The 14,231-nt window shown below is 52.5% G+C and overlaps 1 protein-coding gene across 7 annotated transcripts in view; it reads right to left on the bottom strand.

The window, feature by feature from the left end:
• Positions 1-2,636: 2,636 nt before the first annotated feature.
• Tnrc6c (trinucleotide repeat containing adaptor 6C) overlaps positions 2,637-14,231 on the bottom strand; it is a 71,133-nt gene continuing 59,538 nt past the window's right edge. For 3 of the 7 annotated variants that reach the window (XM_042667167.1, XM_042667170.1, XM_042667171.1), the window contains 5 exons: positions 9,718-9,858; positions 7,290-7,484; positions 6,368-6,438; positions 4,021-4,160; positions 2,637-3,323 (listed from right to left, as the gene is read on the bottom strand). In XM_042667167.1, coding sequence (XP_042523101.1) covers positions 2,963-3,323; positions 4,021-4,160; positions 6,368-6,438; positions 7,290-7,484; positions 9,718-9,858 — 908 coding nt within the window. In that variant the 3' untranslated portion in view covers positions 2,637-2,962. The remainder of the gene's footprint in view (positions 3,324-4,020; positions 4,161-6,367; positions 6,439-7,289; positions 7,485-9,717; positions 9,859-14,231) is intronic. The other 4 variants (XM_042667169.1, XM_042667168.1, XM_042667165.1 and 1 more) reach the window with 2 other exon arrangements.

Below are 14,231 nucleotides of genomic sequence, written 5' to 3'. Positions count from 1 at the left end.
TCCACCATCCACAAAAAGGCGCTCTGGGCCTGTTTCCTTCCTTCCAGGCACCGGGCCTCATGGCTCTCCTGCCTGCCCTGTCTTTGAACAGCGATGCTCACATCTTGGCCCGAGTCATCAGGATTACAGGCTTGAGCCACTGGGGCCTAGCCTTGTGACTAACACCCACAGCAGGGCCTTGGTGGGAAGTGGTGGTCCTCAGTACACCCCGTGCCCCTGCCCTGCTGCCCCGGCCACGCTGGTTCTCATGAGGGCTGTGGGCCGAGCGGGGGGGCGCTCCTGTGCCTCTCAGTGACCATGACAAGTTTTAACATAGTAACAGAGAAGCACATGGTACAAGTCAGCCAGGATTCTGTGCAGACTGCATCCACACAAGCTGCGAGGACATCACAAAAGGGAGGTGTGTTCCAGTAGGACAACTCCCCTAAAAAGGATCAGTCTGTCTTTGAAAAACAAAAAACACATTCATCTGAATAGCCAAGAAAAACTGCAATTTATTTACGATTTCAACAGAGCGTTGTAGTTTTGAAAGCAACTCTCGGTGCGTGTTCAACAATCACACTCTATGAGAAGAAACATTAAGAGCCACAAACTTGTTTATCTCAGAGCCACAGACAAATTCAAAATAAAAGTGGGGTGGGAGGGGGAGGAGGAGGAAAAACAAACCAAACCCCAAACAAGCAGATCCTTTACGTCTAGCCCCAAATTTCAAACCACGAGTTACCTACAACTCAGTGCTGAATGGCGGCGTGGTGGCTGTGTGGTGCACACATGCGCACACGCCCATCTGGTGCACACACACACACACACAGGTCTGCGTACATCACAAAAACAGAATGCACGTATTGGCAATGAGATGGGATCACTGAGGGCCTGTTCAGCTAGATACACTATAGACTTGAGAGAAAAAGTCGAACCCAGTTTGTGCATAGTTCATGATCCTCTATAAAACCAGCTTTTGTTGATCTGCAATCTTGCAGGACTTTTTTTGCTTTTTTTTTTTTTGTTTTTGTTTTGATAAAACCATTAAAAAGCTAATTAAAAAAGAGTGTAATGCACAAGAACCCTGGCCAGGGTGGGCAGGGAGCACAATGTTCGTATATTTTTAAACATACTCGAGGGCATGTCCTTCCATTGTCTTTCTTCCTTGTAAAACAATCAGAACATCGATCATTTTAAAACATAAAGCAATTTTTAATATATAAAGCACTCTTCAAACATCTATTTCTTTTGAGTCCATTATTTGGTAAATATGTAACTGCTACACATTAGAGATTAGGTATTTTTCTTCTTTGTGGTTTTTTTTCCTCTTTTTTTCTTTTTCTCTTTTTTTTCCTTTTTTAAAATAACATCTTCAGTGCTAGGAGTTGGGTTTAAAAATACATGAAATGGCGTGGCGCTGCCTCGGGGCCCTGGCTTTCCTGAGAGCGCCCGGCTCCTGCCTTGTCACCCGAGGGTGAGGGCGTCGGCAGAGTCCAGATGACGGCCGGGACAGCACTGCCCGGTCCCAGAGCCCGGAAGTAACGTATCTGCATTCTGAAAATAGGGTTCTTTACGACGGAAGTCTTTTTTTTTAATTCCTTTTTATTTTATTTTTTAAATGTTAAAGTCTGAAGGAGAAAAAAGGTCTGTAAACAGGTGGAGCCAACCCCGGCTCCGCCGAGAGCAGTCATCACCGCGTCCAAGTGCTCGCCCGCACCCCGTGCGGCCGGAGCCCGCGCGCTGCGAGGATCTATGGCCACACTTCAGCAACAGTTCTTCTCTAACTTTATATTCCACATGGAAATGGTGCAATACTCTGGTAATAATTTTCTTGCATTAGTCCACGATAAAAAGCTGCTAAAGGTAGATATACATATTATTTTTCCAGAGATATACACTGTAACTTTAGACGCATAACAGAGTCCTTGAGTAAACATTTACACGTGAATTGTCGCCGCCCTGTCCCGTGAGTTCTCTACATGTTTAGGATTAGCTAAAGGACGGGCAAGGACACCTCAGTGCAAAGTTAGATGCTAATAACAACAACAACAACAACAACAGACATTTGACCAATGCGCCAAAAAAAGCATATACTGAGTAGGAGGAGAACCCAGATGAATCCCTCACACACTGTCAACACGCACACAGGAACCGCATACCGTGCAGAAGCACGCACAGACATGCAGTTTCACGCACACACACACATACACATGCGCACGCACGCACACATAGGCTATGAGCTTAGAAACTTTTCCTAGAGCCTGTTTCTGTGTACTGTTGTCAACCTGGAAGTGTAGAATTAGACTTAGAAAGTGTTCACATTTCATTATTGGCCTGCTGGATTCAAGTATTTGCATGTTTGATATGTCTTTTTTTTTTTTAACTTTTAAAAAATATTTTTTTGGGATAAAAAAATGACATGAAAAAGTAATGGAACAAGGGTCATGGAACAAGGGCAATGTGCATAGGCGGATCCAGGGACAGGGAGGGGATGGCAGGCGGTGCCTGCCCGCGCCCGCTCAGCTCCGCCCGAGCCACAGCTGTCGCCCCGCCCCGCCCCGCCCCTCCACCTCTGGTAATGTGCATAATCATCACAGGCTCACTTTAAATAGGCTTCGCGTCCCTCTCCCTCCCTCCCTCCCTCCAGCCCGCCCCCATGATAAAATAACCCTTTCCAGCCCACAATCTGAAAAGTGCCCTTCATGATAGAACTATTCTAAGCAGCTTTTATACTTAAAACTCAAAACGACAACACACTGTACGAACGTGAAGAGACGACACAAAATCAAAAGCTATGAGGAGCGTCCTGCGGGCGGCGGCCCCCTGTTCCCACAGTTCTCAGGCCGCGGCCATGGCGTCTTCACAACTGGACAGAGGTACTCGAAAGGGGCGCGTGGCCACCCCAGGCCATGGTGCCGGGCTGGCAGGGCTGCGCTCCTCCCGGCTGGTGGGCCGCCAGGCCAGCTCTCCTCCTGGCGCCCTAGATGGACTCCCCGCTGAGCAGGTCCCCAGGCAGCAGCGTGTTCAGCGGGGTGGGGCTGCCGATCACCCTGCCGTCGTCAGTGCTAGGCGGCCCCCACAGGCTGCTAGAATACTGGGGCACCCCACCCCAGAGCAGGTCACTGCTCCCTTTGCCACCCAGGCACGGGGTGTTCCAGTGGGCAGTGTCGCCGCGCACCAGGCTGTGGGTACTGCCCGAGGCGCCCAGCCTTGACTGGCCACTCCCGCCGCTCGGCTGCCAGCTGGAGGTGGGCGGCAGGGCCTGGCCCTGGGCCAGGAACCGATTCACTTCCTCTTCACTGGCGAACTCGGCCAAGATAGTGGTGTTCCCCAGCACACACCTGCAACACAGAGGTCACGGGAGGTCAGGCGAGCGAGCCCTAGTCCGAGGCACTGCCACCATGAAAGGGAAGCCAAGGGCCATAAGCTGCGGCCTCTCCACACACGCCCTGTGGCTGGGCTGTGGCAGGCGCCCACTCTGGCAGGCTCAGTGTGGGGGTGTGGGGTGCATGCTTCAGTGCACCGCTAAGATGGGGGATGGTTCAGGGGCAGAGTAGCCTGTCGCCTGGGCTAAACACGGGAGCGGGGTGGGTTTGTGGGGGAGTTCATGTCCTGGTCTCGTGCCGGCTCAAGGGACCTTCTTGGCAGGCCCACTTCACCGGTGTGGCCCCTTCGCCCAACCTTGCAGGTCACATGGGGCGTGTCTCTCCGTGCTATTGGGGGTGGGCTCTTGTTTTGGTCACAGATGGCCCCGGGTGCGCTGGGGGAGCTTCTCCTAAGGAGAAAGCCACCACGGAAACAGCGCACTCATGGAGGATGAGCTCCACACGCTTGTTCGGATGCCCAGTCCCAGCCCCGGGCCTGGGAAGCGGCTGCGCTGGAGACAAGTGTCCCGGAGACGAGACATTAAGGGAACTCAACACGCCTGCCTGGTGCTCACAAGCCGAGTCTCCAGACCGCGAGGTGACGCGCCTCTAGCAGCTGGGTGCCTGGCCGGAGGCCTCGGCCCCCCACCCTCGGGGGCGGCTGAGAACTCACATGTGCAGGGACTTCTGGGCCTTGGCGGCCTCCTCCTTGGAGCTGTAGCGGACCACGGCATTGCCTTGCGTGAGGTTCAGGTGGAATGTGACCAGGGGCCCGTGCTGCAGGCACAGCGTCCGCAGGGTGGAGCCGTCGATCTGGGGGAAGCACAGGCACCGCCTTCCTGAGCTCTCTACCACAGCACCCCCGACGCACTGCGCCTGCATCGGCAGGGAACGCTGGCGCATGCGCACTAATCTCCAGTGGCTGTCTGGGGCCAGGCACACACCTAGTGGGGGATCCTTCAGTCCCGTCACGGGTCAGAATCAGGTGGAGGAAGGGCAAAGCTCCAGTTCCTGCTCTGCTCCCCCCTGTCCGGAGCTTGTTCCATGGCGCCTGTGGTTTGCACAGGGCACTGGGCCTGAGGCCTTGTGGACGGCCCCTGGCCTGTGGTAGTGTAAGGGGAACAGCCAAGTCATTTTTTTCTCAAGGTACTGGGGTTTGAAGTTAGGGTCTCATGCTTGGAGACAGGGACTCCGGCCCTTTTGGCTCATTACTGTTTCTTTTTTAGCATTTGGCACAGGGGGGCTCTTGGAGGCATTTCTCTGCATGCGTACAATGCATTTCATCAGCCTCCTCTGTTACCCCCAACACAACTCCAGCAGTTTCTCTCTATTTTCATACCTGTAGACTGTCAATCAGTATCTCCTCTTTCACTCTCCTTAGCTCAGCCCCTTCCCACCCAGCAATGTAGCTCTAGTTATTTTTGAGCTAGGGTCTTGTATTTCATCCAGGCTGGACTACGATTCTATATGTTTCCTGCTGAGAGGCACACACCGCCATACTCTGTTGCTGTTGAGATGGGGGGGGTCTTGTGAACTTTTTGGAACTGTGATCCTTCTACTATCACATCACCACACTCAGCTCTTGGTTGAGATGGGGTCTTGCCTACATTCTACCTGCTGGGTGAACTCCCTGAACAGTGATCTTCCCAGTCTCTCCCTCCAAAGAGCCTGGATTACAGGCATAACCACCATCGCCTGGGTTATAGGTATAAAACACCATCACCTGGGTTACAGGCATAAAGCATTATCATCTGATTCCAAAGCATTTTTTTTTTTTTTAATTCTAGGCCCTTTGAATTTGCTAGGAAAGTGCTCTACTGAACCACACAGATTCTTTGGCAACATTGGAGATTTGAACTCATGGCCTCATGCATTCTACGCTGGTCGAGGCATGCCTCCAGCTCTAGTTTTCACTGGTTATGTTTGAGATTAAGGTCTCATATCCTGCCCAGGCACGTGCCTGGATCTCAATCTGCCTATTCTAGGTGCTCCCTTGTAGTTGGGATGACAGGCATGTATTGCCCTACCCAGCTTCTTCCTTGATGGAGTCCCATGGTTTTTTGTTTTTTTGCCAGGCTGGCCTGGCCATATGATCCTGCAATCTCACCTTCCACGTAACTAGCTGCAAGTCTCACCTCCCACGCAACTAGCTGCAATCTCACCTCCTACGCAACTAGCTGCAATCTCACCTTCCATGTAACTAGATGCAATCTCACCTCCCACGCAACTAGCTGCAATCTCACCTCCCACGCAACTGGCTGCAATCTCACGTTCCACGTAACTAGATGCAATCTCACCTTCCACGCAACTAGATGCAATCTCACCTTCCACGCAACTAGCTGCAATCTCACCTTCCACGCAACTAGCTGCAATCTCACCTTCCACACAACTAGCTGCAAGTCTCACCTTCCACGTAACTAGCTGCAAGTCTCACCTTCCACGTAACTAGCTGCAAGTCTCACCTTCCACGCAACTAGCTGCAAGTCTCACCTTCCACGTAACTAGCTGCAAGTCTCACCTTCCACGCAACTAGCTGCAAGTCTCACCTTCCACGCAACTAGCTGCAAGTTTCACCTTCCACGCAACTAGCTGCAAGTCTCACCTTCCACGTAACTAGCTGCAATCTCACCTTCCATGTAACTAACTGCAAGTCTCACCTTCCATGTAACTAGCTGCAATCTCACCTTCCATGTAACTAGGGCTATGGCAGGAGCCACAGGACGCCCAGCTCCACGTCACTCTTGAATGGACAATTATATCGTAGACAATTCTGTTCACAAAGGTAATTTTTTTCAGCCTCAAAGGGTAAATGAACAACTCAGAACAGGCTAAGTTCACTGGCGATGTCTGCTTCTTGCTGCCTGCACTCTATTCTGTAACTCACAAATCCAATGTTTGTGGGCCCTGAACAGAGGCCCCAGGACAGGCATCTGCTCCAGGGGTGGAGCAGCACCTTCTGGGCCACGTCTGGTGCCCTGGGGGCGCCGCAGCGCCCTTCTCCTGCCGCGCCGGTGCTGTACCTGGGGTGTGAGGTTGCGCAGGACGAGCCAGCTGCTTGTTCTTCCTGAGGTGTCAGTACTCCAAGCAGAACCTGTGTGAAGGCCCAGAGGACAGGAACTCAGTTGACAGGCCCTATGGGAGCCAGGAGCCATGTTCCTGCTGTCTAACCCCAGCATCTCTGACAGATCCAGACCTCACGGTGCCCACAGGCTCTACCATGGCCTGGGGACCCCGCCTCAGCCCAGGACGACCCAGCTGTGCCTCGAGGGGTAGGTGGAACGGGACAGGGACAGGCACGGGCCGCTGGGAAAGTTCTGGTCTCTACCACAGCCTGTCTGTCTCACCCCCATTCAGAATCAAAAGGACTACACTTCTGCTTGCTCATGAAACAAGTGTTGTTCTAGAATGTTCTACCTGTAGCTCTGTGAAGCCTTCAGTGCCCTAAGTCCTCAGTGCCTGGCTTTTCTCCCTCACATTAGCCCACAGGGCTGCGGCAGCACAACAGCGTTCTCTGCAGGCTGCCGGGCTGAGTTACTTACTGGCCTGGAAAGCCCTGACGCTCCACTAGAATCTTGTGGAGAAGCAAAGACAAGAGAAACAAGGCCCTGTGTTGGCTGAGGGGGGCAGAGTACGGATGCGCGTGGCAGCAATCCCCTGGCCCAGAGCAGAGCCTCTGGGAGCGCACGCCCAGGGCTGACCCCGCCGGCTCTGGCTAGGTCAGCCAAGGCCCTGCCAGTCCAGGGAGCTGCTTACAGGCAGGAGCTGCTGTGTGCTTTCTTTTGGTAGAAGTAGGAGTCAGCCAGTGATAAAATGGGGAGACCCAGCCTAAGATTAGTGGTCTCATCCCTTCCTCACTTTGGGCAATGAACATCTGCCACAAGGGCCAAGCCTCAGCAGCTTGGAGGGTCCTGTGCCCATGGCAAGACAGGAGGAAGAACTTACCCGAGGAGTAGGAGCTGGTCCAGCCGAGGGGGCTGGCACCCCAGGTAGAGGAAGGCTTGGGATTAGCTAACCCTGGAGGGGGCCTGGTAGGTGCAGTAGTGTTTCTGGGCACCTTCCACAGCTCGTGAGACAGGGAAGCTTGCGTGTGGGAGGCTGGGCCAGAGGACCAGGTTGACTTAATGTCCGACAGCTTACCTAGAAGACAGACAATGGAAAGAACATGTGCATCTGCAGCCTGGGAGGAGGGCCGCTGGCCCTGGGAGGGGCAGCAGACGCCTCCAACATCACGGACTGGAGGAAAAACACCAGCAAAGTGACCCAAAGGGAGGCCCACACTGCACTCCGTTTTTGGGATTCCTTTTCTTTCCTTTTTGGGTTTTACAGAGACTGTGTTGCACAGGCTGGCTTCAAAATGCAGGGCTCAGGCAATCCTCCCGAGAAGCTGAGACTAGAGGTGTGTACCACTGTGCCCAGCCACATTCTCTTTAATTTCTGCTCAAAGACGCAGTCTGTATGTCTAGCACAGGCCATGCCAGTGCTTCTGATGCATCCTCAACCAGGTAAACTTTGTCATAAGAAAACAAGCTTTGAGGTTTAATCTTATTTATTTTTTTTTGTTGGCAGCACTGGGGTTTGAACTCAGGGCCCCACACTAACCAGGTAGGCACTCCACCATTTAAGCCACGTCTCCAGCCTTTATGCTCTGGATCTCTCTTCTGCCAGGGCTGGCCTGGAAGTGCTCTTTCTTATCTCTGCCTTCTGCATAGCTAGGATGACAGGTATCAGCTATAGAGTTCAGGTACTGGTTGAGATGGGAGTCTAACTAAGGTTTTTGCCCTGGCTGGCCCCAAACTACAATTCTCCCAATCTCAGACTCCCAAGTAACTGGGTGGCTAGCATATCATCATGCTCTGCTATTGGTTAGGAGGAGTGTCTCACACTTTTCTGCCTAGCTGGCCTCAAACCACAAGCTTTGCCATCTCCCCCTCTTCAATGAGTAGGAGTCTAAGTGTGAACCACTGGCACTTGGTCAAGAAGCTCAATCTTCAGACCAGCTCAGCAGGGCAGTTCTGATCACAGGCAGTACAGATCAGAGCGGTGTCCTTCTACACAAGCACCCTCTCCAGCAGCCACTGCAATTGCCAACGGTTCTAGAGATGCCCCTGCCCACCATACCCCACATGGATGCAGCTGAGTATACTAACTAGCAGCAGATGCACTGTATTAGGGGGAAAAAAAACAACCAAAACCCTAATTATAACCACCACCCCATCTATTCTCAGTCCCCTGCAGGACAGAACTGTGGTGGCACGGAGCTTGGCTGGGAAGGGATGCAGCTCAGTGAACGAGCACTGGATTTGGAAAGGGCATCGATGGCTAGAAAGAAAATAATCCATCTCATTGCTTCTTTAGCACCACGCTATAAACAACATCAAAGCTGTCCTGGCGTGACGAGACTTCTTAAGAAGAGAATACTTGGATACAACTTAGGTGTAGCTCAGGGCAGCACACTGGCTTAAAAGCACGTGGCTGGGAAGAGAAGGCTTCTCAGGTGAGCTGCGCGCTTGTGTGTATGCTCTGCTCACGTCATGTCCTTAAGAGTTTCAGACTCAAATTCCTTTGGACCTTTTTTTTTTTTGGGTGCTGGGGACCAAACCCAGGGCCCTGCACATACTGGGGAAACCCTGTGCCACTGAGCCCTGTCCTCAGCCTTTGGGTTGAGAATGGGCTTCACTGTGTAAGCCAGACTGGCCTTGAGTCTATCAGTCAGTGAGCTAGTGATCCTCCTGTCTCAGCCTCCTGAGTAAGGGGACATGTGGCCACTATGCCGGGCATCTCTGGAGTTTCGTTGTTGTGTCAGTCATGGGGTTTGAACTCAGGGCCTGGGCACTGTCCCTGAGCACTTTTGCTCAGGGACAGTGCCACAGCTGGTGGTTACTTTCCTGACCAGGCTGGCTTTGAACTGTGATCCTCAGATCTTAGCCTCCTGAACAACTAGGATTATAGATAAGTGTAAGCCACTGGTGTCGCTCCTCTGGAGTTTTTATGACAAGTGTCCCGAGTCTGAAGGACTTGTGTGGTCTGCAGGAGTACAGGTGCATCCGGTACCACACTGACCCGAGGAATGGAACATGGTACCCCGGGGGTGCTGCCGGTGGGCAAGGGGATCTGCCGGCCTCTGCCCCGACGGCATGCTCAGGTAACAGCAAGTTCCAGGCTAAAGTCTCACAAACCTCACTGTCTTCCCGCTAGGTCTGCACATGGTGTGAGGAGATTCACCTCCAGGCTGCAAGAGTCCAGCAGCTGTGCTGGCAAGGCCCCCACTCAGCACCTCACCTCACAGCCTTCCAGCTGACAACAGGGCTCAGGGACTGGCAGGAAAAGCTGGGCCTATCATGATTGCTTGGGGAAAGAAAGAAAACGCTACCTGCACGAGGAGGCCCGACCATACCTGCAGCGCTGGGCGCGGGCGCAATGCTGCTCAACGAGCCGCTGCAGCCGGAGGCACTGAGCGGCCAGGCACTGGAGGAAGGCAGCGCGGCGTTCTGAGAGCATGGTGGGGAGGACCCTGCAGAACCAAACACGGCACTAAGAGAGGGGCAGCAGGCGCGTGGTGAGCAGCTCTTAGAGCGAGGGGCTCGGCATGCCAGCCTCTTCCTGAGCAGCCGCTGCTGGGGAAGCCTGGACAGAGCTGTGGCATGGGGAGGAAGTAGGAGTTCCCCTTGGTCTGAGTCCTGCAGCCCGTTAGAGAGGCCTGCACCGGATCTTCTAGAAATTCCAGGGGGCTGAGGTGGCACAGGGCAGGCACTGGCTAATGCCAAGTTAAGTCACCGGGGGAGAGGATTGCCATTGGCTGGTCTAACACAACTGAAGGACCACGGTGACTTACCTTTCCAAGAAGGATAAAAATGTAAACAAAGGGCAACCTCCCTCATCCTTTCACAGCCACAGGATATGTCAAGTTTTTCAATATGAGTTTAGCCATAGCACCGAGCGTGCTCTTGCGAGGCAAAGGAGTAGTGCAGGCCTGCCTCCAGGTGCTGGCTGTGGGAGCTCAGGCCTCCTGTCCTGTGCGCCAGCCCTGGCCTGTCACTCTCTCACACACCTGAAAGACACTAAGCTGCCGTGGCACATCGGGTCGAGGAAAGGTGACAGTCTGGTCAGAAGCAGGGCACTAGAGCTTCTAACTTGGGACATGCGCACAGCTGGGCTGTCTAGCTCACTACTACACACACCATCTGGAGTTCTGGGTGGTGCCTGGCAGGCATGCAGCGTGGCCTCCTGGCTGCCCATGACCACAGCACCTCCCCCCCCCCCCCCCCCAGGGCTAGCCCCTATCAGAACACCACATGGCTTCAATTTAAAAGGCCGCAGGCTTCCCCGACAGCCTCAAGCCTCAGCTGCCTTTCTCTCATTTACCCCACGATACCACAGTCAGTACACAAGATCCCAGGCCACGCTCTACTGGCCCTGGGTGGTGTTTCCTTTTGCTTATGTGGTGCTGAGGAATCGAACTCAGGGCCTCATGCATGCAAGGCAAGCGCTCTACCACTGAGCCACCTTCCCAGCCCCGTTGTTTCCTTGTTAACGATTAATAGCAGATTGAAATCTTGTTCACAGAAGCAGTTTCCCTTCCAGACCATAACAGACGCTGCACAGCAGCCTCCACCGTGCTCCTCCTCAGCACTCGCTTCTCAGGTTCAATCTGAAGTAGCATCTAGCAAGACTGGGCTGATGGAGACACTTTCTCCCAGGCACTCTACCAATGAACTATGCACCCAGATTTTCTTTCTTTGCTGGTGTGTGTGTTTGGGTCCAGTCGTGGGGCCTGAACTCTAGGCCTGGGCGCTGTCCCTCAGCTCTTCAGCTCAAGGCTAGCACTCTACCACTTGAGCCACAGCGCCACTTCCGGCCTTTTTCTTTTTGCTTATATGGTGCTGAGGAATCGAACCCAGGGCCTCAGGCATGCAAGGCAAGCGCTCTACCACTGAGCCACCTTCCCAGCCCCTGTGTTGGTTATTTTTGAGATAAGGTCTTGTTTCCTGCCTGGGCACTTGCCTGGAAAGTCATCTACACAGTTAGGCTTCTCACTGTAGCTGGGATGGCATACATGTACTGTCACGCGTAGCTGCTTCTGTTGAGATAGAGTTGTGAATTTTTCTGCCCAGGATGCCCCAGAACTGCAATGCTTCTGACCTCAGCCTCCCACAATGCTAGAAGGTGCCTGTCACTGAGCCATGGGTTGGGAAGGGGGTCTGGGAGGCATGCTGGACTGGTGTAGAACCTTCATCTTCCTTATCTCAGCCTCTCAAGTAGTTAGGATTACAGATGTGAGTCACCATGCTCGGCCTGGTATGAATTTTTTTTTTTTTTTTTTTTTTGGTCAGTTGTGGGGCCTGAACTCTGGGCCTGGGCGCTGTCCCTCAGCTCTTTAGCTCAAGGCTAGCACTCTACCACTTGAGCCACAGCACCACTTTTGGCTTTTTTCTTTTTGCTTATGTGGTGCTGAGGAATTGAACCCAGGGGCTCAGGCATGCAGGGCAAGTGCTCTACTACTGAGCCACCATTAGCCCAGAGCCAACATACTCAATTAAAAACAGAAAATTCCACAGTAAACATATGTAAAGCAAGCCACTGTCAAGAGAACTGTGGGTATTCCTCACTGTCTTTCTTCGTTTCTGCACTTCAGATCAAGCTGATCACTCAGTGACACAATGGCCTTGGTGGCTGGGAGTTGAGCTAGGTCCAGGGCCTCCAGTAGAGCCACCTGGCTGCTACCGTGCAGAGGTGCAGCGCTGTGGCTGGCAGTGGGCCAGTGGCATGCGGTGGTGAGTCACTCTTGCTGTGTCATTCTGGGTGACAGAGGAGGCACTTTGTGGCCTTCAACATCTAGGACCCAACTGCTCTATTACCTGCTGTTGGTAACAAACCCTGATACAATCCCTACACAGCCCCAAGGGTCCCAGAACATAGGCACAGGGCTCCCCAGGGACTGAGCTGGAGACTCGGTGAGTAGATATGACCACAGGACACACCTGGAGCCGTGCCAGTCCGCCCAGGCTGTAGCACGTGCAGCGGAGCTCCCAGTCACTTGACACGATGCTGGCTGATTTCTTTAATGACAGACTGGGATTCAATTGCTTATCTTGATGATTGATGTCTCCTTTCCCTTTCCTTTCCTCTCTTGGAGGGCTGAACTCGGAACCTCTTGATTGCCCACTGGAGATGCCTCTAGTCTCCTTGGTTATTTTTGAGGTAGAGTTTCTCACTTTACATCTGGGCTACAGCCTTCCTTTATGTTTTCCCAGTAGCTGGGCTCATAGTCATCCACCACTGTGACCAGTCATTAGTTGAGATGGAATCTCATGTACTTCTTTTTGCCTCAGCTGTCCTTGAACTGGAAGTGTAATCCCTGGATATCCACCTCTCAAGCAGCCAGGATTACAGGCCTAAGCCACTGTGCCAGCATTTTTCTTTCTTTACTGGTACTGAGTTTGGCATGCAGGGCCTCAGGTGCTCTACCACTTGAGCTACTCTGCCTGTTTCTTGGGTTTACATTCTGTTGTGCCCGAGGGCCATCTCCATTATTGAGCAAGTACAGAACTAGAAGATAACTGCTCAGCTTTCCAGAGCTTGTATGTTTCTCTAGGTTGCCTGCCACCTCCCAAAACACTTGGGCAGATGGTGGAAGCCATTTACAATGTTCCCAGGCTGCCAGGGGTCCAGGGACCAGCGGTCATTCCATCAGAGATGTGCTCAGAGCCTCACTTCTCCCCACCGCTCCTAACGCTTGTGTCAGCAGAACCCTGACCGCAGGTCTCCATGATTCTGTTCAGCGATGGTCACGGGTGACAAGCATGAGGGCTGGGTCTCTTAGTTTTAGCGTTTGCGTTACTCTGTCCCTGCCACCTCCCTCAGGCTTCTGTTTCTGTGTCTCATTTTTGTTCCTAACAGCAGGGGCACTTGGAATGCCCAAAAAGCAGCTGTATCACCCAAGAAATGCAGTGTCAGAGGAAGGGCCATCTGTACTTAGGTAGGCCTCTGTCGATACCAGACATGTTCAGAAACTGCCTGTTTTTAGGAATGGAAGGGCAAACACCTGACCCCTGCAGGTCATGTTCTTAGTAGAAACATAAATCCAGGTTTCTAGAACTATGCGTGGCCTTCAGGAATGACAAGGACCCCTGGACATCTCACTCTACTTCTGTCCTCAAATCACTGGAGATAACTCTTCCATGCACTGTGCTGGCCAGGAGCTGGTGGAGCCGCTGGCCTCGGCACACTGGCTCTGAGTTCTGTGCAGGGCTGTCTAGCCACAAAGCTCCGCCCACCACTTCGTGAGCATCCTGAACTCTGACAGAGGGTGTGCCCCAAATCAGTACCAAGATGTGTGCTAGAAAGAAGCCCTGGACAGACTCTTTGTGGAAAGGAAAAACAGATCAGATGGATGAGTAAACACAGGGACAATTGCTTTTCAGTTTAAAGGAATTTCAAATGGAAATCTTTTCATTAAAAAGCTAAGGTTAGGAATCAGTGCTGTGGTTCAAGTGGTAGAGCACTAGCCTTGAGCACAAAGAAGCTCAGAGGCAGCACCCAGACCCTGAGTTCAAGCCCTATAACCGACAACAATAAAATAAAACATAAAGCTAAGGTTAATATGGCGATGTTACAATGTAATGCTTAAGAATGATACAAAATGATATATGGGTTGAGCATTGCTATCTAACAATCAAATCAAGAAGACTTTCTGACTTCATGCTGGCACATTTTGGGTGTTCAACTGGAAGAGGCCATGCGAATATCCACAACTGGAAAAGCTCCAAAATCTATGCTTCAAAGGACATAAATGAAGCACAAAAGTGCCCGGAGCTATTCTCCACCTTCCACACACTCATAGACCACCGTGTCTCTTGTCTGTAGAGACAAGGCCCCTGCCAACTG

Source organism: Dipodomys spectabilis, unplaced genomic scaffold (genome assembly GCF_019054845.1).
Source record: "Dipodomys spectabilis isolate Male_0828 unplaced genomic scaffold, ASM1905484v1 ptg000379l, whole genome shotgun sequence".
Classification (NCBI taxonomy): Eukaryota; Metazoa; Chordata; class Mammalia; order Rodentia; family Heteromyidae; genus Dipodomys; species Dipodomys spectabilis.
The sequence above is the reverse complement of the archived record's forward strand: the minus strand, read 5'-3'. Positions and strand labels throughout refer to the sequence as shown.